Consider the following 25,850-nt stretch of genomic DNA (forward strand, 5'->3'; position numbering starts at 1 on the left):
GATTATTATTTTCTATCGACAGAGAGGTCGGTTCATTCTCAAGTTGAGGAGGAATGGCAAAAGAAAGCTGCAGTAAAGCAATATTCTTCTGTCAGTATGTAGGAAACATCTTCCTTTGTGTTGTGGGATTGTTCAGCATTCCGATCAACATTGCCCCTTTGTGGCGTTGAATGAATGCTGGTGTCTGGGCCTGATGCGGTCACTTCTCAGCACCTCCAGCTGGGGGCACTGTTCTATCTGTCTGTCAGCCAGTCAATGGTGATTCCTTACCTATTCAGGAGACGCTCTGCTGTCAGATGGAGCTGTGTGCCTCTGACCTTGAAGAAGATGAAAAACAGCCACCACAGAGGCTACTGCTCTCAACATTCTTATGCACGAACCTCACAGACTCAAGACCAGGAGAGCTCAAAATGGGGCCCAAGGACCAAAGTCGACCCGCCGTGAGGTTCTGTTTGGCCTGCCAGATGTTTCTAGTGAAAAAAATCATTTGAAGAGTTTAGAATATAAATCGCTGTTTAGGCTTTTTTATTTTTGTGAGGTAAAAATGGTCTCTAAAGGTTCCCTAATTATTACTTATTTTTCATAATCTGAGCACGGTAGAATAGAGTAGAGTGACGCTTTCACAATACAATACAAAAGGTGTTTGCTTTTGGCCCTTGGCCCAGCATTGAGGCCCTCCAAGGAAAAAGTTTGGGCACCCCCTAGAGACACAGAGAGGGGAAAAAGCAAGGTGAGAGATTATTATAGGTGCACATTTTATTTCTAACCACAACTGCTATTACTTGTTGGCGACTTCCTTAAAAAGCTACTTTTGAAGCTGCACTTTGGTCATTATTTTGTCTCTGTTACAAATCACATGCTATCAGCTTACAGCTTTTACAACTGACGTGGATAATTAAAGCTCAATAGAAAAATAAAGCACAAAACAGGAGTTTAGTTTTCTTACTGCTTGACATGGAAATGTTCGTTAATCAACAGGCCAAATAATAATGTAACCAAAGAAACAGAACTGCAGCTAAGCATCATTAACATATTTCACTGGGGCTGTAATTGTTGCAGTGACTGACTGCAACACAGTCACACTGATTACCATATTATCCACACTGAATCTCAAACAGAGGGACCAACCGCTGGAAGGATGAGTGTTTTAAATTACTGACATGCTATTTTAGTCAAAAGAACACATAAATATGTTTCAAATAATGGCTGAAGGCTGAATGACTCAGTTAAAAAAGATTTCATAATGATCCTGTGACCATTTATTTAACACATTTAATGCTGTTTGACATAAGAACACTTATAATCCTTACACCACAGAGCGCCTAACAAATCATAATGAAATCAATTTCAACATTTATTTACAATTGCACTATTCCTTAGAGAAAACCTTTATTTTTCTATTCTAATGGCAACTACAGACTAGAAACTGGTGCCTACATTTATGGTACGTCACCTAAAATGTCTTAAGAATAGTGACTGAATAATAACCATGTCATCATCATCAGACAGCCACATAATAATGAAGTATTTGTTTAAAAGATACCAGAAATGCTAATTACTTGAATTTGTCGGAGGACTCCCTATTTTTAGTGCCATGCAACTGGTAAAAATGTGTATCCTGTACATAACTTTATACATGATATGCCTTAAATCAAAAAGAAATAATCTTGTATCTGTTAAAAATGAATTTTTACATACAGCACTAATTCAGTTTCAGTGTTGAGTTTCTGTGGCTTCCACATTACTAACACTGTCACAGATCACACAGGCAAAACATCATGTAGCCATCAGCATCCAAATTCTCATCACTGGCTATAGCAACCTCAGGGTGAGTCTCCTCTGGAGCAGCAACGCCAGGCTGGCAAACTATCAAGTGGGGGAAAATCACAGGGTGCACCGTCTCAGTGATTTGTTTTCCTTGGCCATGAACATGCTCGTAAAAATCTGCTCCGAGCCAGAGTGCAGAGGGCCCACGATGAAATCTGCCCAACAGATTTGGTACCAGGTTGCAGATGGATACTGCAGAGGCTGGAGAAACTGAGGGTCTTCAAACCAGCCAAGTCTAGATCACTGGTGCTGAAGAGTGGAAAGGTGAATGATGCCTTCTGCTTCAACGCTGGAAGCTTTGCTATCCCCGCCATCACAGGAAAGCCGCTAAAAAGCCTTGGCAAGGTGTCTAGCAGTACCCTGAGGGATACATCATCCATGCGATACACCTGCATTGATTTGGAGAGTTGGCTGAGAGCAGTGGACTGGTCAGGATTGCCAGGAATGTTTGAAACATGGCTTAACCGGCAGGGCATTCTGCCAAAAATCCTGTGGCCGCTCCCGGTGTACAAGGTGGCGGTCTCTACAGTTGAGTCCTGGGGGAGGAAAAGAGGATGGCTGGGGCTACCTAGAAGTCCGAGAGCTATTTCACTATATATAACAACAAGCTGCAACTTCCTAGAAAGACAAATTTAAGATCACAGGAATTAGGGAGGTGTCGCGGTACAAAGAGTCGATGGTGGCCAAAGCTACAGTCGAAATGAGGACTGGGAGAGAGTGGAAAGCAGTGGAAGCCGTTCGGTAGGCAGACATAAGGCTGTACCAAAGTAAGCTGGTGGGAGCAGTGACTCGAGGCAGAGTGGCAGAGGATCTGAGATAACAGGTGAAGTTCCCTCAGAGAAGGTGTGGTTCCTGTGGTTGAATCCTCCAGGCAGTCCCCCGGGAAGGTTGCTTGGACGAGATGAGGAAACTCACCAAGCACAAAGGGCAGGTTGGTGAATGCAGTCAAGGGCAAAGGGAATTCCTGGTCGCGGTTGAAGGCATGGGCTTCTGGCTCCTGGAGCAGCATAGTGGGTGTCGAGGAAGAGAGGTGAAGAGGAGTTGGAACACCGTAGATGTGGGAGGGAGAACCTCGAGATGACTGAGGCTCAAGAAAGGAGAACAGTGGAGCACGTACCGAGCTAGCCTTCTGCACACAAGCTGAGGTCCGAACAGCTTCAGCTGGGTTGTCTGGAGGAGGAATGATGATGCTGAAAGAGACCTGATGACTCCAGGAAACCACTGACGATGTGTCAGGAAACATCAGCTGATATGTGTCTGTCATTTCCAGAGGCGCTGGCATTAAACTACAATCTCAATGAACAGTTGATAAGAGGGCGGCTGCATTTCTTCAACTGCTTCAAGCAACATAAGTGCACTGGAAACGAGCATGTTTAATCTCATGCCGTGCAGTAATTTTAACAAAAGCCTGTCATCTCACCAAGAACACAACAGTTACCAAGATGGACATTTTCTGGACGGCAGCAGAGTTGCTCAGCTCCTCGCCAACCAATTACAGTATTGTCTGTAGTAAAAAAAATATCTAATTTGCTCTCAAAGAAAAACAGCAACACAAACCTATCTCTTAACGCCAAGAGAAACTACTAAAACCTCTTGCTGTTTGACTCGAGCCAGACAAGTTTACCATCCTAATTGGTCTCAGTGGGCAGACCATCAAATGTGTAAATAATTTTCTCAGCAATTGGCCTGCTCTGTCTTTGGCTCTCCTGGCTTTCCTTCTTTGACTGTGAAACGAAAGCTGTGCCTGCTGGAACAACATCCTGTAATTCCTAGAGCACATTGTTTTTTATCTTGTGCAAAACTGCTTTAAATATGGTAATAATGAGAGACTAACATTCAGTCACAGAGCCACCAATCTCATAACACGTATCAACCGGGGTGCACGGCCAGTCATGTCTGTCGGGGGTAACAAATTGCAGATGGGGTTTCAACTGTTGCTGCGGCATGTTCAGTTGGATTGTGGTTTAAGGGAATCAGGTTACTCATAATTAAGAACATAGCTCAGAGCGGGTCGTAGCCTCCACCGGATCAGCTTTTGTGGTTCTGACAGGACGCAAGTCTTTTCACTTCTGCTTGTCTGGCTCACAGCCAAAACTCCAGCATATAGTGAGGTGTCAACATTTTATGAACTAAAGCTATTCCTTATAGATGGCTTGTGCATTCAGATCGCGGTGCTTCTCGTAGAGTGAATTGCGAGCAGCTGGAAGGTTGTGTTCATTATTTTACGGGAGCTGGGGAGGAAAAAAAGGAGAGGCAGGGAAATTACAGCTTGACCACAATCACAGAGGACCCCGGCAATGCTATTAGTTTTCCAATGCAATCACATAATCCGATGGCCCAGACAGTTGCTTTAATCAGACACCTGGGAAATGCATCCATCCCATTTCATTTCATCAGCTCAAATCAATCTCAAATCAGTATTAAATGAATACACTCAGAAGAGAAATCTGGCCGGACAAGATATTATTACCAATGGGAACTCCTTCATTGCAGCCTTTTATGATTGCCTGTCTTTCTTCTCTGTGTTGCAGACAATATGCGAAGCACTTACACTTCGAAAAAGCAAAGCAGGGCTGTATTTGAAAGCACAAATGTTTCACTAATGAACAAATGATGCGAGATGACTCCATGATGATTTCTAATAGCCGTTGTTTTCATCCCAGAAAGCAATTTATGAGTAGATGTCAGATCAGAAAGTGGACAAGGCGCTCTGGGACTTCAAAGGACCACAGCTTTGTTCATTACTGTGTAACAAGTAGCAGCTTTGATATACATGTAGACAGCTGCATGTCTGACTGCTTGTACACCCTTTGTGTTTTCCTCCCCTGCTCTCTCCTTGCATGCTGGTGAGTGTGGGGATGCTGCTGGTATCAGTGATGCTGAGAGTGCTGCACGAGGCGAGTCTTTGTCTGCTGTGGGAAGGCTGGGCTCCAGCTGGCTCCCACTATGTGCAAAAGTCAGTGGGTCCCTCAGCACTCAGTGCAGGAGGCGAGCTGGTTGATTGATTGGGATGCACACCACCAGCGCCACCCCCCTCATCCCCACCACCACCACCTCCTCCTCCTCCTCCTCTTGCCTGTTCTTGCACAAGGAGCACATGTGCCTCTCCTGCTCTCCATTTTTTTCCGCTCTCCAGACCTGCTTTATTATACACAAGCATTTATGCAGCCATGCGTACACGTCCGTGCATGTGCATAAACAAAGGCGCATGCTCACACGCTCGCATTGGAGGAAACTAAAAACGCACAAAGATATCTTGATGCGATCATATGAATGAGAGAGTATAGGTTTAGCCTGATTAGGGCTTTCACTAGAACACGTGTATCAGGACGGCTGAGTGCTCACAAACATAACGAGTGTCTCCAACATTGGGTTCATTCAGGGCAACACATTTGCAGTCATTACAGAAGACCGCGCAACCAGACCATGCTCCACACTTCGTGTTGCTCCAGCAGAAAGCGAGGGATTGACGAATTCATCACTCCAGACAGAGAGAGGGGGCGCCTGGGGTAAAATATATTTAGACAAATTTGATACTTCAAGTGTTTCCACGGCGCATCCGCTTTGAACGAGTCTTCCAAGTGTTAGTGGGAGGCATGGAGTTGGACAAAAAGGAGGAAGACGGGGTGTGTTAGAATCACCGACAGCTTTTCAGGACTCCAGCGACGAGCCAGCCAGCCAGCCAGTGTCTGGTGAACGTGCGTGTGCGCGGAGGTGCGCGCGCGCGCGTGTGTGCGTCCATGCGTTTGTGTGTGGACCAGCAGCCAACACACACTTAACATTCGTTCGCAACATGGCGTTGAAGCGCCGAGAGACACGACGGCTCTCCCCCGACTAATGCGACCTGATTGTTAGGAAGGCCAGGGGACTGTTAGCCAAAGAGCGCCGAACATTCACAGGGACTCCTTTACGCACCGGCGGAGACAATAGCGGATTCCAACATATGCATGTCGCTATAACGGTATAGCTGCTTGTATAGACGTACGCTGCTACCCCACTGGTGGAAATCAAAGGCTGTACATGGCGGTGGAGAGTACAATTTGGCTGTTCTGTCTTCTTTCGCTGTTTTGTGGTTCATCCAAGCAAGGTAAAGCGCTCACTTTAATCATCTGCATGTTTTTTTTTTCTTTCAGCGGGGTGCATGTGTGAAGCAGCGGGCCACTCATGTTACACTAAAGTGCAGTTGCTCAGAACATAAGTGGGCTGTGATAAAAAAGATACGACAGAGCTACTGGGTGAATGTGCACCTTGCACGGTACGTGCAATGTCCCCTCCGTATTCCGCGTTCACCTCATGTGGCCTCTCCGGTGCGTCTGAGGTTGTATTGTTGCTCCATGTCTGTGGAGCCTCTCTCGGGACGCGCTGCGAGGCTTCGGCGGTGCGAAGTTGCAGCACGTTGCTGAAGGAGCAGCCCCGAATGGTGCCGCGGGGCGGCCGGAGGGCTTTGAACCGACCGGGGAAGTTCCGGATCAGGCAGGGGATGCGGCTCGTAATGAAGAATTGTGGGCTCGGCCTCGGTGCGTGATGAGAGCCGAGCGCCGTGGAAGAAGCACAAATGTGTTGATTGCTTTGCCAATTAAAAATTAAAAAAGGGAACTTTTCCCCCTGCAGTTTGATAATAGCGCGCATGAGACGCCTGGTGTTGGACACCGGCTCTGAAAGTTCAGTGAGAGGATTTGGTGGAAAGGGGAGGTCATCTTTATCTGCGCGTGATCTTGATCATCTATAAGGATAATGTTTTTTTGGGGGGGTGATAGTAAAAGATGCACAGTGGAAGTTGTGTTCCCCACACACTGCTGGTGACTGAAGCGTGCTGGTTGGAGAGGAAAGTCGGCCCACACAGGCGGCGAGTGGGTGAAAGAGTGGCTGCGAGATTTACATGACAAAGACCTGTGCAGAATATCAGTGGAGGTTAGACACTTAAACGCTCTTCAGGATCAGAAAAATCAGATGGAACACAGTAAAAGCACCGAACCTGCCCTGCATTTCCTTTCTCAAAACTTTTTTTTTTCATTAGAGCATGCATGCAAGCATGTTTTGTCCCATGGAAGGACGTTTCTTCATGGCTGTTGCTGAAACAATCCACAGGTGAGGAGCTACCAGGAGCAATACCGATGAAGCAAAATAGTCAAATTAGTATGTTGTCCACGTTATCCCTGAACAGACGTTTAGGAAGCGGAATAGGGCTGAAATGAAACCAGTTGTCATGAAGATAAACCTCTCACACAGCTGCAGCGCTCTGCTGTTCATGCACCAAGTTTGAAATACGGAGCTTTAACACCTTAACAGGTCGATGTTTGTCTGTTAAGTGAGTACCAGTCAAGTGGGACTGTCTATGTGTGTTTGGCACGCGCACATGCACACACACACACACAGAGGTGGCACATTACAGATTAATAAGATTGAATCAATTCAGTCATTTTTCAAGCTAAAACTTGGTTCCAGCTTCTCCGACATCAGCTCTAACTTGTTGTATATTATGGTGAACTTATTATCTTGGAGTTTTGGACTGATGGTCAAATAAAACAAAGAATTTAAAGGTGCCACGGTGGGCGTTTTTCACATTTTTCTGACATTTACCAATTGACATTGTTAATTGCAGCCCTACTTTGAATTGCCACACAATTACTGTGGAGCAGGCCCACCAAGTCCCCCCAGTAATAAGAGTAAGCAGAATATAAAGCAGGTTTTGCCTCAGCCCCCTGATGCACGCTCTGATGAGAGAAGGAGCACACCATCACGCCTGACTACCTCTGACTACCTGTGCCCTGTACATGTCTCCAATTTCTTATGGAATCTTTTGTGGCTGATATCTTGCATTGGTTCATTAGCCCATGGAAATACAACACAAGCTATTATTTTCCACGAGATCTCACATGGATCCTGTGTCCAATTTGTCTGCTTAAAGATCTACGTCATTTTACTATAATCTTGTTTGTGGGTCTTGACTCTGCTCCGGTAACAAATATGTAAGGGCAGATTTTCTTGCAAGCAGAAGGCATAGCTTTGCTTGCCATTGCCCTTTGTGTCACTCATCAGTATTTTATCCTCCTCTTGTGCCTGGAGATTGCCTGCACGTAGTCACGCTGCTGCTTCATCCTGATATTATGGCTCGCTCTGCGGTGATTGCTGCTGTTACAGTGATTTGAAATAAAGGAATATTGTGCGCAAGGATTGGCGTGGCGGTGACACGTCAAGTGGAATGAATATATCAGAAACTCTAAAGTACTTAGCGTGCGCACATCCAGGTAGACACCACCCCCTCTGAGATATACTGTAATTTTATCACATAAGTTCCATTATTCATTGTTCAATTATGCATATAGAGGCCTTTAAAGGAAGGCGACTAGAGGTATGCCTGCATGACTTCCAACTGAGATAGTGGTAGAAGGTCAGAGGATACAATTTATATAGAGTTAGATTACCATGCAGACTCCAGCAGAGACAGAATAAGGAATTTCTCCCGTTGGGATTCTCCTTACAGGAGAGTGAGTGCCACACTGTGGGCGATCGCATCTAGATGATGAAATCTCGTGCTGGTAAAAGGCGATCGTGATGGAGGTTGTCTGTGATAAGAGTGAAGAGGAAATGGATTTATTTACACTGTGCGGTAAATCCTTGAAAATTGGTGCCAAACAGTTTTGATATGTGGACGCTGTGTAGGAAACCTTTGAATTGACAAAATAACACATTTATGCAATCACTAAAAGAACATTAAGCAAATCACACACTAAAATCCATTGAAATATTTAAGAGCTGCCATCAAAAAAAAAGTGTTTTGCTTCAGAGCAGAGGCAACATTTGTATTCATGAGCTCTGCAAAACACTGACAGCAGCATCATGCTTCATGATCAAATGAAGAGATTAGACTTCCATCATGTTTTATTACTAAATAATCAAGACATGTGAACAACACAGTCATTGAGGGCGGGTGGATGCGTGCACGCTTCTCCTCTCCGTGTGCACATTTTGTTGGGTTCAGAAAGTGGAGCATGAATGTTGTGGGTGTTGGTGGTTGTGGGAACTGAGATTGGAGGGCGGGGGCTGGGGGTGATTCTGGGACAGGGATGAATTGGCGGGCGCTGGTGGGGCGAATTTGAGGTCAAGGGCCATTGCTACATCCACAAACAAAGAGCTTGTTCTGTCCATTCTAGAGATCAAATGAAAATACATCAGCTTCATTTAACACATCCCAGCGTGTTCACAGTCGGCACAGTTATTAATGGACATGATAAAAAATAAACATCTGCACGCCTGCGAGACTTTATGAGCAAATGAATGGGATTATTGCAACGCCTTTGGCCTTTTTATAAGCACGTGAAAGTTGTAAACACAGCAACAGTTGCGTGATGAAGCGCCGGCGCCACACTGGCTCAGAGTCACATGAGACCGTTTAACCGTGATGCACCAAATTTGTCTATGCTGTCATGAAAATTGTTTGTATTAGCAGTCCAACAGTCCACAATCACTCTTATTTAGCATCTCCTCTCAGTCCTACTTGTCATTTCATCTGTACCAGCAAGTGTTGATTGAGCTCACTTGATGCAACACCCTGTACCTAAGTGAATACATGCAGACCTTCATTCAGATAAACGTGTCCGAATGAGCTGCATTTGCTCATGTGCTCCTGACACGTCTGTGAAGGCTGTAGTCCAGCCCACTGGCATCACCACACTGTTGATGGCTTATTTTTAGCTTCCTTTGTACTCACCTTTAACTACCTCTGTGTGATTGCAGCTCTGGCAAGGATTAAATTACATTCCTTTATTGTGAAATTGATGGATATCTCTGCAGCTGAACATCTAGTCCCCCAGTTACTGTGCAAGGGGAAAAAACACAGTTATTCTTCCAATATTCTCAGGTCAGCTGGGGTCATCTCAGCTGCTTGTTTCATCCAAAGTTAATATGTCGGCTGAACACCCAAGGAAACAAATTAGCCTGTAGGAATCCCACTGCTGAAGTGACCCCGTGCAGTATTAGGCATAGTGGTGGGAGGGTAGTGCTTTTTTGAGTCAACCATTTATTCCACACACTGCACCAGGGTACTCTGGGCCAAAGTCCATTCTCTAGCTTAAATATCATGGAGATGTAAAGTTACACAAGGGGTTACATGTTCGTCTTGGCACAGTGTCAGTGGAAGATATTTTGAATCCAGCGAGGCTGGTGTGTTGCAAACTTTGTATCACTTTTAAAAAAAGAAGCCTGAGCACAGTTATGAGCGAAGTTTTCAGCACAAAATGCACACATTTCACTTTGCAGCACAGTGCGGTCATATCACCGTCTTATTCTGCGTGACAGCGTCGGCCTGCGTGACTTTTAACAGCCATTTCAGCCCGACGCACATTATTTTTCCGTTCTTGCATTCTCCTGCTTCCATGTTTACTTCAATTACATTGCCGTCAAGCGAGGAGTGTCAAAACGCCAGAGCGACGTCAAGTTGAGCAGACCTAATGCTGAAATGTGTGTGCTAATAAGTAATTGACTGTGTGACAAACTCCAACAAAACACAAACCTATGAGATAACAAACTCTAACATTGGTGTCATTATGGCAGCTTGAAATTGCCATAGAAAGCGCAACAGCTGTGGGTAGCAGCGAGCCCTTTTCTCTCCTCGCATTCCTGTGGCTAACACCGTGTAACGCTCACGGCAGAAACAAAGCAGCACCTGATCGGAGTCCTCTTTTCAAACCACCTTTTTAATCGGGCCTCCATTTGGTCTCCTAAATGTTGAAAAATGTTAATGCTTGATTCGCTTCCTCAGCCGCTTTGGTCACCTTGTCTCTCATACAATACATTTCATACTGGGCAGGTAGCGACCAAATGGCTTGAGTTATGCGGTTGCTATGAGAGGCTTTAAAGTCCTGGTGTTGGTGGCGCCAGTTCATGAGGCCCAAGTGTGTGTGAGTCAAGTTGTCAGCCAAGTGTGCATTCACACATTAGGGGTGGTCAGTGGCACAAACAAACAAACACAGAGCTGCTATACACTGGACAGACTTAGCCACTGCAGGAAGATGGAGTCAGTGTTGGTCTCCATCTTCAGGTCCCCTCAGAGTTGTCATCCATGTCTCCTCCCGAACTCGACTGTCATCTGTAATGTTTAGAGTGTGTTCAGCTCCAGTTTGTTGTGTCTACACCGGAGGGCCAGCTGTTCAACCTCCTGTATAGTGGCAGCTACAGAATATTCAACATTGAATTTGCAGAGGGATGCATGCTGTCTGTAGAATGACTTGCCTTTACTGTAACCACTCATGTGTCTAATAATCAGGTCACCAGAAAATGTGCCTGTGCAGGTGGTGTTTGAGGTCCTTCTTCCATGTCCTGCGACAGATGAAAAGATAATCTCCTCTTCATCAACACACCACTTTAACGACCTCATATAATTGCTTTTCTCATTTATTTGCCGTGTAAATGATGATTCATGTTGATTGCACTTTGAATGACTGTGTTTGAGCTGTTCGTGTTGCTGGGGCCCAAACCTATAGCACCCTTTCAGTATTTCTGTGAACACACACACACACACCCACAGACACAGGTCCCGCGAGACTTAAATCCAGAGCTCGTCGGACAGCGGCGCCGGTGGAGAATAGCTCACATTAGCGGTAAATTAAGCATCTTCATGTGTGTGCGCGTTTGTGTCTACTGAGGTACATTCACCCTGTGTGCCTGCGTGCTTGTGTGTAAGCGTGGGTGTGTCAGCTGCGATTTGTGAGTGCATCTTGATCCTCTCCCCAGAGAGTCCATGCTAAATTAGGATGCATATTATTTAAAGATGCCCTGGGCTGAGTTTCAGCTGGGTATATTTGTGCAGTGAATATGTTGATTTTTATGGTGCCCTGTGTGCGCCTATTCATGCTGCTACAGGGGCAATCTTAAACCCAGACGTGTTTTTATGAAAGGAGAAGAAGTTTCGAGCTCGATTTGTTCGGCTATGACTTCAAATGATGAGCTCTCATGGGATGTTCAAACTATTGTGTTGAATTTATTATGTTAGTTGTGAATAGCATGGCCTCCATCTGAAAATACAACCTTGTGAGCCACTGAGTGGTTGCTTAATTTCTTTAAAGTCTAAAACCTTTGTCAGAGATTATAATAGTATAATGAAACAGACAAATACATTCAGATATCCTAAACGAGACAAGCCAAGTATGAGGTGCGATATTGTTAATCTGCAGGAGAAATGTTCTGACCAATTTCCAGCCATTTTTTTCACAATAAAAGTAGACTAGCTTGCACAGCTCGTAAAAGTCACTCTTCAGACTGAAATCTTACAGGTTGCAGCATGTGAAGCTTCACCTCTTCTGCGCGTGATTTGCACACTGTGAACAATGTCACATGTAAGAGTGAGCATGCCGTTACTAACAATGTATCTACTTTCGTTCACACCTGTGCCAGGTAGAAGATGTTACAAAAATGTTACGAGGCAGTACTTTGCAGATGACGCCAACATAAAACTGGCAGATCATTTGCATTACAGAGGGCCGCCCTACAGGATCTATAGTAATATTCCTCCAAAACAGCTGAGTTGCTCCACTGTTGCATACAGATATCAGCGGTAAGGCTGCTATCTGTTAATTCCTTGATCTGACGAGCACAAATAGATATTGCTGCTGCAATGATGCAACTCAGATGGATTGTGCGTTTCATCCCGGGAGCCTGCTAGGTCACTGAGGTTTGCCATAGAGTGTAATTGATAACTTTACATGATGTCATTTGAGATGACGCTCCGAGTGGGGTCACAGCTGCAGTGAAGGTGGTGAACAGTATATTATCTGAGAAAGCTTAGCGCCTTAGCCAGCACTACCCTCAGTCCAAGGCCTGCTCATAGCCTCATTTAAATCACAGCACTTGTTCTATCCATAGCCCCAACTCCATTGACAGTGGTGGTAGCCTTGAACATCATCTTCATGTAAACATTACAAGATTGAAGCTGCAGCAATGTTTTGTGAAGTGAGGTTGCCTGACATCAAAGGGAGGCAGTAAATCAGCCCCGTATAGCAGTGGACTTTTGGATTTTTGAAGATGGTATGTCTGTAATAAGTCCATTTCTTGCACTCTTTATGCCTGGTGCAACTTGATTTCTCCCTGACATTTGTATTCATTACTTTGGCTTTTATTCTTTCTACCAGTGTAATTTCATCATTCTGTGTATGTGTGTGTGTGTGTGAGAGAGAGAAGCAGCATTCTGGCTGCGCTCACACGGTCAACTAACCTGCATGCACATTCCTTCCATTCCTCTGTGGGCTATCTGCTTGGTCACATGAGAGCTGAGGAGTTACACTGAAGGTGGCCATTCAGGTAAGAATGTGTGGGGACACATATAAATATCTCACACCCAAGTTATAGTGTAGCTTTACGATGATGAGATACTGATGAGTGCATGCATACAGTAGAAGGCTGCAGACTGCAGCGGTAGACTTCATACCCGGATTAATCACGTCATGTGTAACCATCATGCAACACACACATGAATCTTTTGAACACGTGTGATTTGTGCATTCACAGTGAGTACACACACACACACGCACCCTTTAGTTCTCATTCAAATGCGGCATATTACTGAAAGATCACAGCACATCTCTCTCACATCAGTGATGGAAAATGTCATTGTTGAGCGCCCCAGTGTGAGCATAATATGTGAACCCCCTCTGTGCGGCGTGCCCTTCATCAGTGCACGTGCCAGGTAGTGTCACATAGCAGTCTCATTCATCATCCTGACCTTGTGTGAGATGCTCAACCCTGATCCTTGCGCACGACCGTTAGACAGAATTGTATGTGTGCCTCACTTCAAAGAGCAGACTGGAGTAAGAGGGGGATGTTTTTAGACTGTTCCCGTTGTCTATTTTCCCCATGTACTGTATGTCCCATCGTCCTGCATTAGTCTCTACATACAGGGGACCTTTACATTAGCAGTAAACTGCCTCATGCTCCAATGTTCCCCTCACAAATTCCTCTACATTCATTGTGCTGCTGCGTGAATGAACAGATTCTGATTTGGATCTCCCATGTTACTCCCATGTTAGTTTTATTGCTCGCTTTGTTGACTCATGCAAGTGGGCCTGGCACTTGATATGGCCATGTGGAGGCCCCATGCTGCTGGGAGGCCCTGCATGCAGGAACGCTACACTGTGATTGGACGAAGCCAGGCTGGGATGAATGAGCACTGTACATAGAGCAGGAGGCATGAGGGACTGCACTGGTACGCCCCCTCTTGCATTCTCTCTCCCCCGTTCTCTGTTCTGCTCCCTTTCCCCCCCCTTGTAACACACAGTGGGACACAGGAGCCATGTTTGTCTCACCACAGCCCCTCTTTTTTTTCATTGTACACTTTCATGCCATTTGTTGTCCTGCTGGCTTCGGGAAGAGGGTCACTCTATGATCGACGATTTCGAGTGTAAATGTCAAGTTTGTGGTTCGTTACTATGTAACACATGGACACACACAAGTTTTATTATTAAAACTAGCAGATGTTGGACAGTAGAGGGTTTCTACAGCCGAGCACTGTGTGATAGGTTCAAAGGCAGGTTGACCAACACAGAAGATCTCAGAGAGGTTTCATTATGCAAGTTTGGTTATTATTTAGAACTGAAGCGATTAATTTTGATAGACAGAAAAATAATTATTTTGATGTTAGAAGAACGGTTTAAGTCGTTCTTCAAGCAAAGATGCCCCAAATTCACTGTTTCCACCTTCTCAGATGTGTCCTCTGTGACACTAGATTTAACATCTTTTGGGGGTTTTGTTTGTTTTTACTGTGGGTTGGACAAAGCAATTTCAATATGTCAGCTTGGCCTTTCAGAAATCGGGATGAGCACTTTTCACTCTTTGATTTCATAGACCAAACAACCAATTGATTAATTGAACAAAATCATCTGTTCTTTTTCATCTTAAAATGTCAAGTGTGCTTTTGGGAGGTAATTAGATGGTAATAATGTAGATTTGTTGGTTTCAAATTAAAGATTAGCAATATGCCTCTTAATCTAGAGCCCAGGGGTCTGCAGGGCCGAGCAGCCGAATAACACTTCATTTTTAAAGAAGCTGGAAACAGTTTTCTGTCAGAGAAAAAGGTGCAGACCTTCGTTTTGCGGCCCTGTCTGTATGCATGCAACCTCACTCAACTTTCCAATCCCTGCAGTCAGACAGCAATCTTTGATTCATCCTATCATCTTTCTGACATTGGAAGAGTGTGTGTGTGTGTGGGTGTGTGTGTGTGTGTTTGTAGTTAAGATGACTGGGTGCGAGAAGAACCCGCTGTATCGTCACGGGAGGAAACACAGCTGGAACGGTTAACACCTGACGCGGCAGCTGTTCAGATTGTGGGGTGACTCACAACCTCGCTGCGGGTTCAGTGAAACGTTGGGCCCGCTGTATGCAGCTTTGCTTAACTAGTAAATAGAGTTTTCATTCGCCGTCAAAGCGATTGAAGACTGACGAGGAGGGCTGAATGTGTGCTTCTATTGGCTTTTTTCACAGAGGGAACCTGATGCTCACGGAACAATTTTAAACACGGAAAGCCAGAGAAGAACCTGCTACTTGAAAGCCTAAATATTTAGACAGTAGTGGAGTGTGTCTGTCAGTGAGACTTTCCATTTTTTTGTTATTACACAGGCATTTCCACCTACATACCGAAACCTGAGAGCCCCCACCTCCCAGCAGGCTTTATCGCTAGCTGCTTCTCTGCTCAGATTATCACAACTGTGGCTTCTGGATATCGATTCGGTAGTTTTTTGGCTGCAAGCTCATGTAAGTGGTGGGGCTGTCTTTTTAGCTATATTGCTTTTGATGTAAAAATAATTGAATTAGCTCATAAAACCACCTGAAACAGCAGGCGAGCACTAGTTGAGCTTGATTTGAAGTCTGGTTTGTGGTACACACACATACACACACACACACACACACACACACACACAAACAGAGGAGTTTTCCTTCTGGAAACTGCCCAGTGCTATCAATCAGACCATCTGTCCCTGTCCACTCAGGCTGTATTTAGTACAAGTACAGTACTACCTACATGTACGATACACTACAACATCCTTCAGGACTCCGAGCAATTATCCACTGCAGCTGTGTCAATCTAGCAGGAGGTACAAGGCAATCTGGTTATCGCTGCTTTTGAGTGCTTTCGTGGTCCCTCTTCACAAAAGCGTCACATTTTGCTGCTCTCTTTCTGTGGAGTCTCAAGGCTGCCCTAATCCTGCCTGCACTGCTCAGTTCTCTATTTCATTCTGTTATTCCAGGTCCCTTGTATCGTCGTTTTCCGTTTTTCACCTTCATCCCTCTTCATTCACCTTTCTAAGGTTGTGACCTCTTTCAGCAGATCTGGCACTTGTTCATGCAACACTATAGTACTCGTGCGGTGTAGTTCTTAGGACGGCGGTGTCTGTGCGCCAGTGTCTCGCCTGATCATCTCCACAGCGCTGTGCCAGTGCTGGAGAAAAGGTCTGGCTGTACAGGGGAGAAAGGGCCCTGCCTTGAATTTCTTTATCCAATCACAACTGTCTTGGGTGGCGCTGCATCACACACACTACTGTGGTCCAGATTGAAATACCTCAGCATCTATTGAATGGATCGCCATGAGATTTCATGCAGACATAGACATTCAGGGTTCCCAGAGGATCAAGTCTACTGACTTTAGGGATCCCCTGACTTTTCCTCTAGCGCCACCATGAGGTCATTGGATGGATTGCCATGAATGTTGGTAAAGATATCCATATTCCCCTAGGGTCGATTGCTATAATTTCACTCTCTCCATCATCAGGTAAAACTAATTCCTAGCGGCCCCAACTTGCTAATGTTAGCATACTAACACAATAAACTAAGATGGAGAATATGGTAAACACCATACTTGGTAAACATCAACATGTTAGCATTCTCGTTTGCACGCTGATGTTAGCATTTAGCTCAAAGCACAGCACCTAAGCATAGCCGCGCCGCTGCTAGCACGGCTGTGGGTTCATCATGTTTGAATGTCGTCTTTTGTTTTTGTTATAGAAATACATAAAAGCCAAGCGCTTATAGCCTGGAGCCTGTGTAATAACTGTGCAGAGGATGTTTTGTTTGGGTCTACAAAGACATGGATCTGACAGAAATGTATGACTGTCTTATGAAGAAAGTATAAAGTGTGGTGAAATTTGTCTTGGAGTTGTAGCAGCAGCAGCAGCAGCACAGAAACAATTCCCTGAAAACAGCAACAAACTGCAACATATTTTATTACTGGGAATCAGCATCGGGTGAAAAAAATTCAGTTCATTACACGAAACACCAGTTTTTGGGCTCTTTTAGCCGAGCCTCTTTGTGTGTATCTCTGGTTCCTGAAAGGCCTGAGGTAGGCTATTGTATAGCTTCGGCAGAGAGGCTGTGGAAACCTGAGCTGTGGCCTCCGGGTCACGGGGTGTCCAGCCTCTGTTGACAGCGAGCCGGGCCGGGTGAAATATTCACTGTGCCGGGGCGCTCTCCTCCTCCTCCTACTCCTCTCTCTCCTTCTGTTCTCCCACACGTTTTGTGAATAGGTGATCCATTAACAGAAATGGACTAGCAGAATAAGTGTTGATGGTATCGAGAGCGCTGCCCTCCTCCTGCCTTCTCCATTTCCCCAGCCTTTTCTCCCTTTTCCAAGTCTGCCTCTTTGTCTGTGTGCGTTTTTTTTTTTTTTAAACCATAGCTTTCCTAGCTACCAATTACTTCACAGTGGAAGAAGTTGAACAACAGCAGTGCTACTCAAGGGAGAAATCTTGTTTGGTTAACTAAAGCTGCTAAAGTACTTCTTCAACAAAGAGATCAATTTGACAATGTGCATGTGATGCGAAATTATAATAAAATATAATACCACGAGTTCATTGCAAAAAGCGCCCACTTCACAGGCCATGCAAAAACCAAAACACTAAAATAAAATACGCTGTTTGCACATGCACTCCACAGAGGTCAAGTGTGTGGCGGTGGCTGCCCGATGAATGCATTGCCTGGGCATGCCTTCACTGCACCCGGGATAAGAGAAAAAGGGTGCGGGACTGGTCAGAGGGGAGTTCAGTTACAGTGGAGAAGAAGCAGTGAAATAAATACGGAGAAAAGTAATTCTTTTCCTTTTATGGCCCGAGATTGTTTGTAGTTTCTGTAGTTGTCTACACAAAATAATGCAAAAAGTAATGAACTGCTTGAATCACTATGTGAATATGAGTGTAACTGAACTACCAGCAAGCTAGTGCAAAATGTAGTTAAACCACAAGTTTAATTTAACCTGATTACTCCCCATCACTGTATATCAGTCTCCAGTCTGTCCATTTGAAGCAGTGGTATGAAGGCACATCAAACATGTGATTTAATTAAAAAAGAAAAAAAGTCTTGGGAATCATTGTTACTTTTTCCTAATTTCTGTTATTGGAGCAATTAGGAAGCTGTTATGATAAGTAGTTAAAATTGTCACTCTGTCATTTATTGACTTTTTCTGTCTTTGTCTCCTGTTGTCTGACGGCCTTTTTTCATCCCCTCTCCCCTTTGTAAACCGCTGTCCTCTCTCTACTTAGAGTAAGCTATGAACCGCTTGGCGCGGTGCCACCACAATCCATTCACTACAGCTCAGTAAGATCGCACAGCCGCGACTACATCCCAGAGTGCACCCTGTTCCCCCCCCCCCCCCCCCACCCACACACACACACACACACACACACACTTGTACAGTAAAATGGCAAAATGGCCACTTCACAGATCCCTCCTCTTCACCACATTGTGTCCCCATGAGACACTGACAGTTACCGCGTGGGCGTGCATGCGTCTGTGTGTGTTGTAGTGGGTGTGTGCGTACATGTTAGTGCGTGAATGTGTGTGTGCACATGGCCGCAAATCTAGGGTATGTCGAGCTTCCTGGTGTGAATGTGTGTGTGGATGTAAAGTGTATTATTCCCACATGAAATAGCCACTAGCTGATATATGTGATATGCTTACGTTGCCTCCTTTTTAAAGGATAGTAGGTCACGCTGGTCCCCGGCTCTGAAAATGTTTCAGTGAAATTTCTAGGTTGGATATTTTTTATGCTTTACTTCGTCTTCTGACATAATTCATTTTACACAAGTTAATGTGTGTAAAAGAAAATTAGCATTTTCCTGCTTTCTTTGTCATTTTTTTTTGCATGTTCCTCATCACACCTCCTCTCCAGTTTTGTGAGGCGTAATGGCTTCCATCCCCAACGCAGAATGATCTCCACCTCTCGCCAAGTGAAATCATTGGCAGGGAGCTGGGAAATGGCTGCTAACGTTTTAATGACTTAATGAGACCTAATTAGTTGAAATGGGAGAGAGGAAGAGAGGAGCCGTGGAGGTGATCTGCGTCAGTGTGTGTTGGCGCACAGGATTGCGAGCGGTTTCCGCTGTTCTTCACGTGTGTGCCTGCATGTGTCGCTGTTTGTATGGGGTTTGAGTGTGTGTGTGTGTGTTCATGCGTGTTTATGTTGTCTCCATGGCAGGTGTGTGTGTGTGTGTGTGTGTGTGTGTGTGTGTGTGTGTGTGTGTGGGCACGCCAGAGCGCTGTGTAGCCTTTCTCAGCATTACCCAGCCTCTTCATCAGAAAGTGATGGTGGGGGGTCAGGCCTCATTTAATCAAGGAAAAAAATTCATCTCCCATTAACTTAATTAATCCGTCGGAGAAAGAGAAGCAGAAAGAAACCTTGCTGAGTGTGTGTGTGTGTGTGCCTAGTGTTTCTAAGCTGAATTCACAAAGGGATTTGTCAACTGAAGTACGGAAGTGAAGTTTAAACGATATTACTTGCACAGGTACAGTAATAAGCCTGTGTGTAACACTGAAACATATGCAAAGGAATTCGCCTCTAAGTGCTTTTGCCAGGAAATCTGTCACAGAGATCCAGGACAACCTTTCACATGTCGACTACAGAAAATTGGTTAGATATCTTGCTGAAGCTGAGACTTTGGAAATAACAAAAAGTAAAAGCCTGTGTCCCATTAAATCTATCGTTTCGCTTACATTCGGAGCACAGCAGCACCGACCAGGCACCGCTAGACTGAGCTGCAGCCGACGGTCAGCGTTTACGGTGTTGTGCATTTCTGATTTTGCAGCGCAAGAAATCAATTAAGTGCGATTATTTCCACGACAAGGTAGCGAGTTATACCTTCATCTGACTGAGGGGGTGACCATCAACTGCCCAGGGGTCTCTGCTTTTGCCGTTGTTGACTTCGCCACCGCGGTAATGGCGGCTGCACTTGAGAGCACGAAACAAAGCCAGGATTGTTCATACTGGAGGTCAGACAGTGCGAGTAGAAAGGTTTTCAAAGCAGTACGACGTAACTCACTGAAGCTCCAACGCTGCTAAATCGGTGGAGACAGAACCAAAGCTAAATCATTTTTTATTGACATGTGGCATTATTACATTATTGCTGATATTGAAATGCGCTAATGTGGAGATGGTGATGAAGGAATACATCATTTGCTGTACAGGTCGCAGCTCACTGTACCTTTGCGTCTGACTGTGGCACTTTTGAAAGGTGTGATTTTCACCTCGTCCTTAATAAAATGCGAGCGTAAAAATGTTGATGCCCTTCACATGAGCACAAAAAGTTTAGTGTCTAATTTACAGGGTTTTTCTGGTAGCTTGCTCTGATTGTGCAACTTTTTTGTCCACTCACAAAGAAAAAATGCAAAGAATATGTCCTCAGTGTCGAGTCCTTTTCATCTCTCTCCCTTTGCTTTTTCCATTATTTCTCTTTTCTCCTAAGATGCTCTGCTATGCTTCACTCTTTTCTCCTTCCATCTTGTGCTTCGCAGAGCTGAATTCCTACTGTTGTACAACGGAGGCAAACACACAGAAATGATACCAACTGTGTAGGTGAGATACAGGAGCACAAAGACAGGAGTTAAAGAAAATAGCAGTCTTAAAACATGTGGGTGAAGAATGTGCTCTTGTGTGTTGCATTTAATAAAATACTGATCACTTGAAAAAGGAGTTTGCTGGGGTTGAACAACAGCATCTGCTCCGCTGCTCATTTCACACCAACTCATCAACCTCTAACTCCAGGACTTCCCCTCCTTCTCACTGACATTAATGTCCTGCTGCTGACATACAAATCCCTTCATGGCCCCTGCACCCATTTAATTTTCAGAGCTCCTCCTCTTCTTCCTCCTCCTCCTCCTTCGCCTCTGGCCTCCTCTCTGTCCCCATAACACCCTGCCTCTGGAATGCACTACCTCTATCCATCCGTGCTGCCAACACTATTGATTTTATTGAGGTTATACTGTAAAATGACAAATTGCCAAAGGCTGAAATTGATAGTGTAGACCAAAATAGCAAAAAAATGACAAATGGCACAAATGTATGAATATTTGGACCATTGACCACCAAGTGCAATATTAAATTTATAGTTGAGCTGTGTGTGTGTGTGTGTGAATGTAGTAAAGAGGTTCCTGCAGAGGGTTGCAGTGAGGCTTTGGTAGGCTGTCAAACGGGTCAGAAAGTGATCATTTTGCAACACTTTTTTTTAGATTAAAGAATAATATCGACTGCTGCAGGTACAGGAGCATGATTAATAAACTTCTTTCTTTGTCCCACACAGAAAAGCCTGTTTCAGTGGAGCTGAGCTGCGGGGCTGGGCCCAGCCATGTAGTGTTGGAGCCAGGTTTACCTCTCTTGCTGGACTGCAACCTCGGGGCCAGCGATGCGCCTTTCAATGTCACCTGGCTTCAGGATGGCCAGCCTCTGCCTCTGGAGGGGGGCGACTCCCTGCAGAATTTGGCCAATGGATCCCTCCTCCTGCTGCCCCTCTCTAAGGATGGCCACCCTCCGCAGGGCGTGGAGGGTGGCTACAGCTGTGTGAGTTCCAGCGCACTTGGAGCCTTGACCAGCCGGACAGTAAATGTTCTCCTAGCAAGTAGGTATCCAGCATCTAGACTTTGAAGCAATGCAGAGCTCTAGCATGCTTGTGTATAACTTCACAGTGTGGCGTTTGTTTTTGGATTTGTGAAATGTGCCAAAATGACTGCCAGTCAAAGCTTGCACGCTGCAAAAGTCGGGCCTTAGGATAGCTGGAAGCTCAAAATTGTGCATAGATGCAACATGAGTGTCTGTCTTTCTGCAGCCCTGATAGACTGGCCAGTTGAATTCTGCCTTTCACCCAATGCATGCTGGGATACACTCCAATTCCCAAGTGTAGAGTGTTCATGGATAGATTGATGGACACATTTCTCATTAGCAGCTTTGGAGCAGCTTTGGAATAAAAAATAATGAAGCGAATAGAGTACAGCTGAAATGATGAGCACATTGATCAATTAGCCGATCAACAGAAAATAAATCTACAATGATTATGATAATGGATTCATCATTTTAGGGCCTTTTTTTTTAGATAAAAACATTTACTGGTTCCAGCCTTTCTGATGTGTTATTCAGTTTTTATATTGTCTCATGTAATATCTTTGGGTTTTTCAAGAGAAATGTAGACCAATTAAGTCATTTTCTCATTATGAGACTGCTCAGGATGAATGTCATAATAAAAAGAAACATAGAAAGAGCTTGTTTGTAGGAAATAGGACATACTTTCTGTGCCTTGATATATCACCTTTTGCTGGACGGCTTACTCTGAAAAGTTGCCCAGTGTATCATCACGATGCCTGACAGAATAGCGTCAACTTAGCAATGATATTGGATTAATCATTAAATCAATCATATTTTTACGTAAAAAGGCTCAAAGCTTACTGATTCCAGCTTCTCAGATGTAGATATTTGCTTCTGTGACAGTAAATTACATATCTTTGGGTTTTTTTTCACTCTCGCTCGGGTAAAACAAGATAGTTTTCACCTTGGGCTATTGTGAAGGACACGTTTCACTAATGCACACACACAACACGCTAATTCCTCTTTTTAAAGCTTTAAGTTGGGTATGCACACACACACAACCGCACACAGAGCAACGTTATTCGTCAGATTTGTCAAGGGAATTTCCTCGCATGGATGGAGGTGAACTTGATTCCCCTTGGCTTCAGATTGGACACTCCTCTGGTGGAGCGTTAACAATTGTCCTGGGAACAGGTACCCTCTTAAACAACAGTCTGCTAAAAGGCACAGAGGAAAGGAGGAAAGGTGGGTGGAAATGAGAGAAATGAGCAGGAAGATGCGTGTGTGAGGGATGAGAGGACAGGCTGTAGCTATTTAATCGCCCCTCCAAGGAGGCCTCTTTCTCTCACACTCGTAAGTGGTAGTCTTTATTTAGTCATTAGCTTTGTGTAAAATGAGACAGTATCCTTTGTGGATGCCCCCGCTTTTGTCAGCTGTCACATGCCTATTTATGAGGATCTCTTGTTTGAGGGACAATAAGGAGTAAGGGGGAGGGAGGAGGGGGGGTATTGGATGAATGGTGGGAAGGCGGAAATGGCTGAAGAGAGTTTGTGGTGATGGTGAAAGGAAAAGGCTTCAGAGACCATTAAGAATGACCTTCAGTTTGCGTGTGTGTAGACGCGGTTTTTGAATTAAATCAGCGGCGAGAAGCTATGAGATAGATGCGAGCGGCGCGCAGGAGGTCGAAGCCGAACCGCCTCGACATTGACATTGAGCGGACGTTCTCATTTCCTACCGCGTCTTCAGCAGCAGCAATGAGACGTAAGAGAGAATGAGCAGAGATCACGTCTGTGAAAGCACACAACGAAACCCACCTGCTCCACTTCCCCTGTCGCAGTATATGATGCATGTGGCCTTGTCTGAAAGCATGTGAATGTGTCAGAGAGGGAGAGAGACGGCGAGAGAGACCTGCTCCCTATTTAACTGCGGATAAAAAATGGAAATAGGTCTACAGTATTTCAGTGCCGAACTCACTCTCCTCTCGGCAAAATGCCAGAGGCGGCGCACAGCGTGCACATTACGTTTCCCAAACACATCCACGGGTAAATGATGGTGGGAAAAAAAGCAGCTTTTAATTTTAATTAGAGCAATTAACCTTTCTCGTTATGAGGCTGCTGAGGTGAATGTCAATATTTCCTAATTCCTACCAGCTTTAGCTGATGTCATAACCATGAAGAGTGCTCTCTCCTCCATACAAACAAGCTGCTCATAGCTTCATTTTTTCGTCTTCATTTACAAAGGACGCTGTAGAACCATACATTTTCTTTTCATATCAACCTTCAGAGATGGATATTTTGCGTGTTTCCTGGCACACGTTTTTTTCTTTAGAGTATTTGGTGTTTCCATCTCAGTGTAGGCCACCTCTGCTTCTTTATTTTCAACTCACGTGAGAGTCACATCATTTTCATACCTTCTTATCTCGAGGCAGCTTAGAATGAATGCATACAAACAAATTTACAACTCTGTGCACCCCACGCTTATTAAAAGATGAAAAGGGGACGAGGAGAATCACTTTTCACGATGAGAAATGCCGCTTCAAGTACGTCTAACGCTATAGGAACATTTCCAAGCTGAAATGTTTTACTTAAAAAAAAAGGCATGTCCAAACTGACCGAATTGAGCACATTACTAAAGTTTAAAGTAGCAGTGCACTGTAAATTAGAAACAGATATTTTCATGTTGCACACACGTTACAGTAGCTATTATAAATATCTGTTGAAGCTTGGCACATGCTTGATGGGTTTTCACGCTGTATGCTGCCTGAAAGCTGGGTAGCAAAGAGGTCACGGGTGGAATTATCTGCTTGCACAAGGGGAGGGGAAAAACGCTGCAATCTGATAGCTGTGGGGCCAAAGAGTGGGGCATAGATAGAGGGACAGACAAAGACAGAGAAAGAGTCGGGGTAAAGTCAAGGGCAGGACTGAGAGAGAGAGAGAGAGAGAGAGAGAGAGGGGTTACACACTTTACATAGAGCAGCGCCCAAAGGAACAGCCTGAAAATGTTTTCTTTCAAACAGAGAATGAGCTTGTTACTAGAAAACAATGATGTGTCACCATTTGCTGGCAGTGTTACTCCCTGTTCCTAGAGAAGTTGTCCAGTGTATCATCGCAACGGCATCAACTTTGCAACATCTGAGTGTGTGTTGGGCACGGTGCCGGATGGATCCGCTGTGGAATTTCATGGCAGGGGACACTGGTGGAATCCTGGGAAAAGACTAATATGATTATGCTTTGACAGAGCGGAGGTGGAAACTCAGCCAGTCGCCATTGTTCCATCACAGCATGGGCAAAGTGTCTTCTACGAGCGCAAACCCCCCCCGCCCTGCTTTGCATTAACGGCTGCTAATGTGCACTCTCACTAATCAGCTGTTGTTCACCACTGACATATAGACCCCCCCCCCTCCCCCGTGCACATAGATGCACACAGTGAGCCAGTCCGAGCAGTCCACGTACAGGCATCCAGGCACACACGAGAGTGAAAATAGCTGCGCTCGCATTTACACACACTCGCAGTGAGTCTGGCACCCTGTCAGGCACTCTCTGGCTGTGTTACAGGTGGTGTGTTTACATGAGGGCATCATGCTGCGTAATGGCTGGAAGTGGCAAGGGTTAATCATCAACTCCTCCTGCAAAGCTTGCTGTGCAACAGTCATGACAAGTTTTTTTTTTTTCTGAGATGAATCACATGCTTTCTGCTACTATGGCCAAGCGAGTGTGTCAGCCTCTGTGTACTCATTGAGAAACTTTGTTCCTTCAGCACAGTAGGAAAACACAGATGGCCAGTTTGTTGCCATGACTAACAGTTGGTGTGTTAGGCGTTAGGGTAATCTCGGATAGTCTGTGAGCTCACAATGGTTTGGAGGAAATCTCTGAAGTCCAAAAAATTTGGATATGAGTTTGGAAATCTTGAGGCAGCCATGTGATTGGCTGCGAGTTTGAAAACACCCACCTCTGAAAATGGCTCCTCTTGTTGGTTTTAAGATAGAGCAGAGACAAGTGTGGGAGCTAGCGTCAGGCCCCTGCTCTCAGTCCTCCCTTCCATAGTTTTGTTTGTCTGAAGTCAGATGACATCCCACTGCGTCTCCCCTCTTGTGCAGCTTTTCAGCCATGCTCGCAGCAGCTGTATGTATGGCCGTGTTGGTCCGTCGGCCAGCCAGATGGTCACTCCACCACTCTGGTGCTGACAGAAGTATCCTGAC

General features: G+C 45.0%; 1 protein-coding gene across 1 annotated transcript in view; it reads left to right on the plus strand.

The window, feature by feature from the left end:
* Nucleotides 1–5,847: 5,847 nt before the first annotated feature.
* The window catches only part of igdcc4 (immunoglobulin superfamily, DCC subclass, member 4), a 41,625-nt gene continuing 21,622 nt past the window's right edge, over nt 5,848–25,850 (plus strand). Inside the window, exons 1-2 of the mRNA XM_041941208.1 lie at nt 5,848–5,914; nt 21,378–21,692. Of these exons, the coding sequence (XP_041797142.1) occupies nt 5,848–5,914; nt 21,378–21,692 (382 nt within the window). The remainder of the gene's footprint in view (nt 5,915–21,377; nt 21,693–25,850) is intronic.

The sequence above is a fragment of the Chelmon rostratus genome, chromosome 1, assembly GCF_017976325.1.
Source record: "Chelmon rostratus isolate fCheRos1 chromosome 1, fCheRos1.pri, whole genome shotgun sequence".
Lineage (NCBI taxonomy): Eukaryota > Metazoa > Chordata > Actinopteri > Chaetodontiformes > Chaetodontidae > Chelmon > Chelmon rostratus.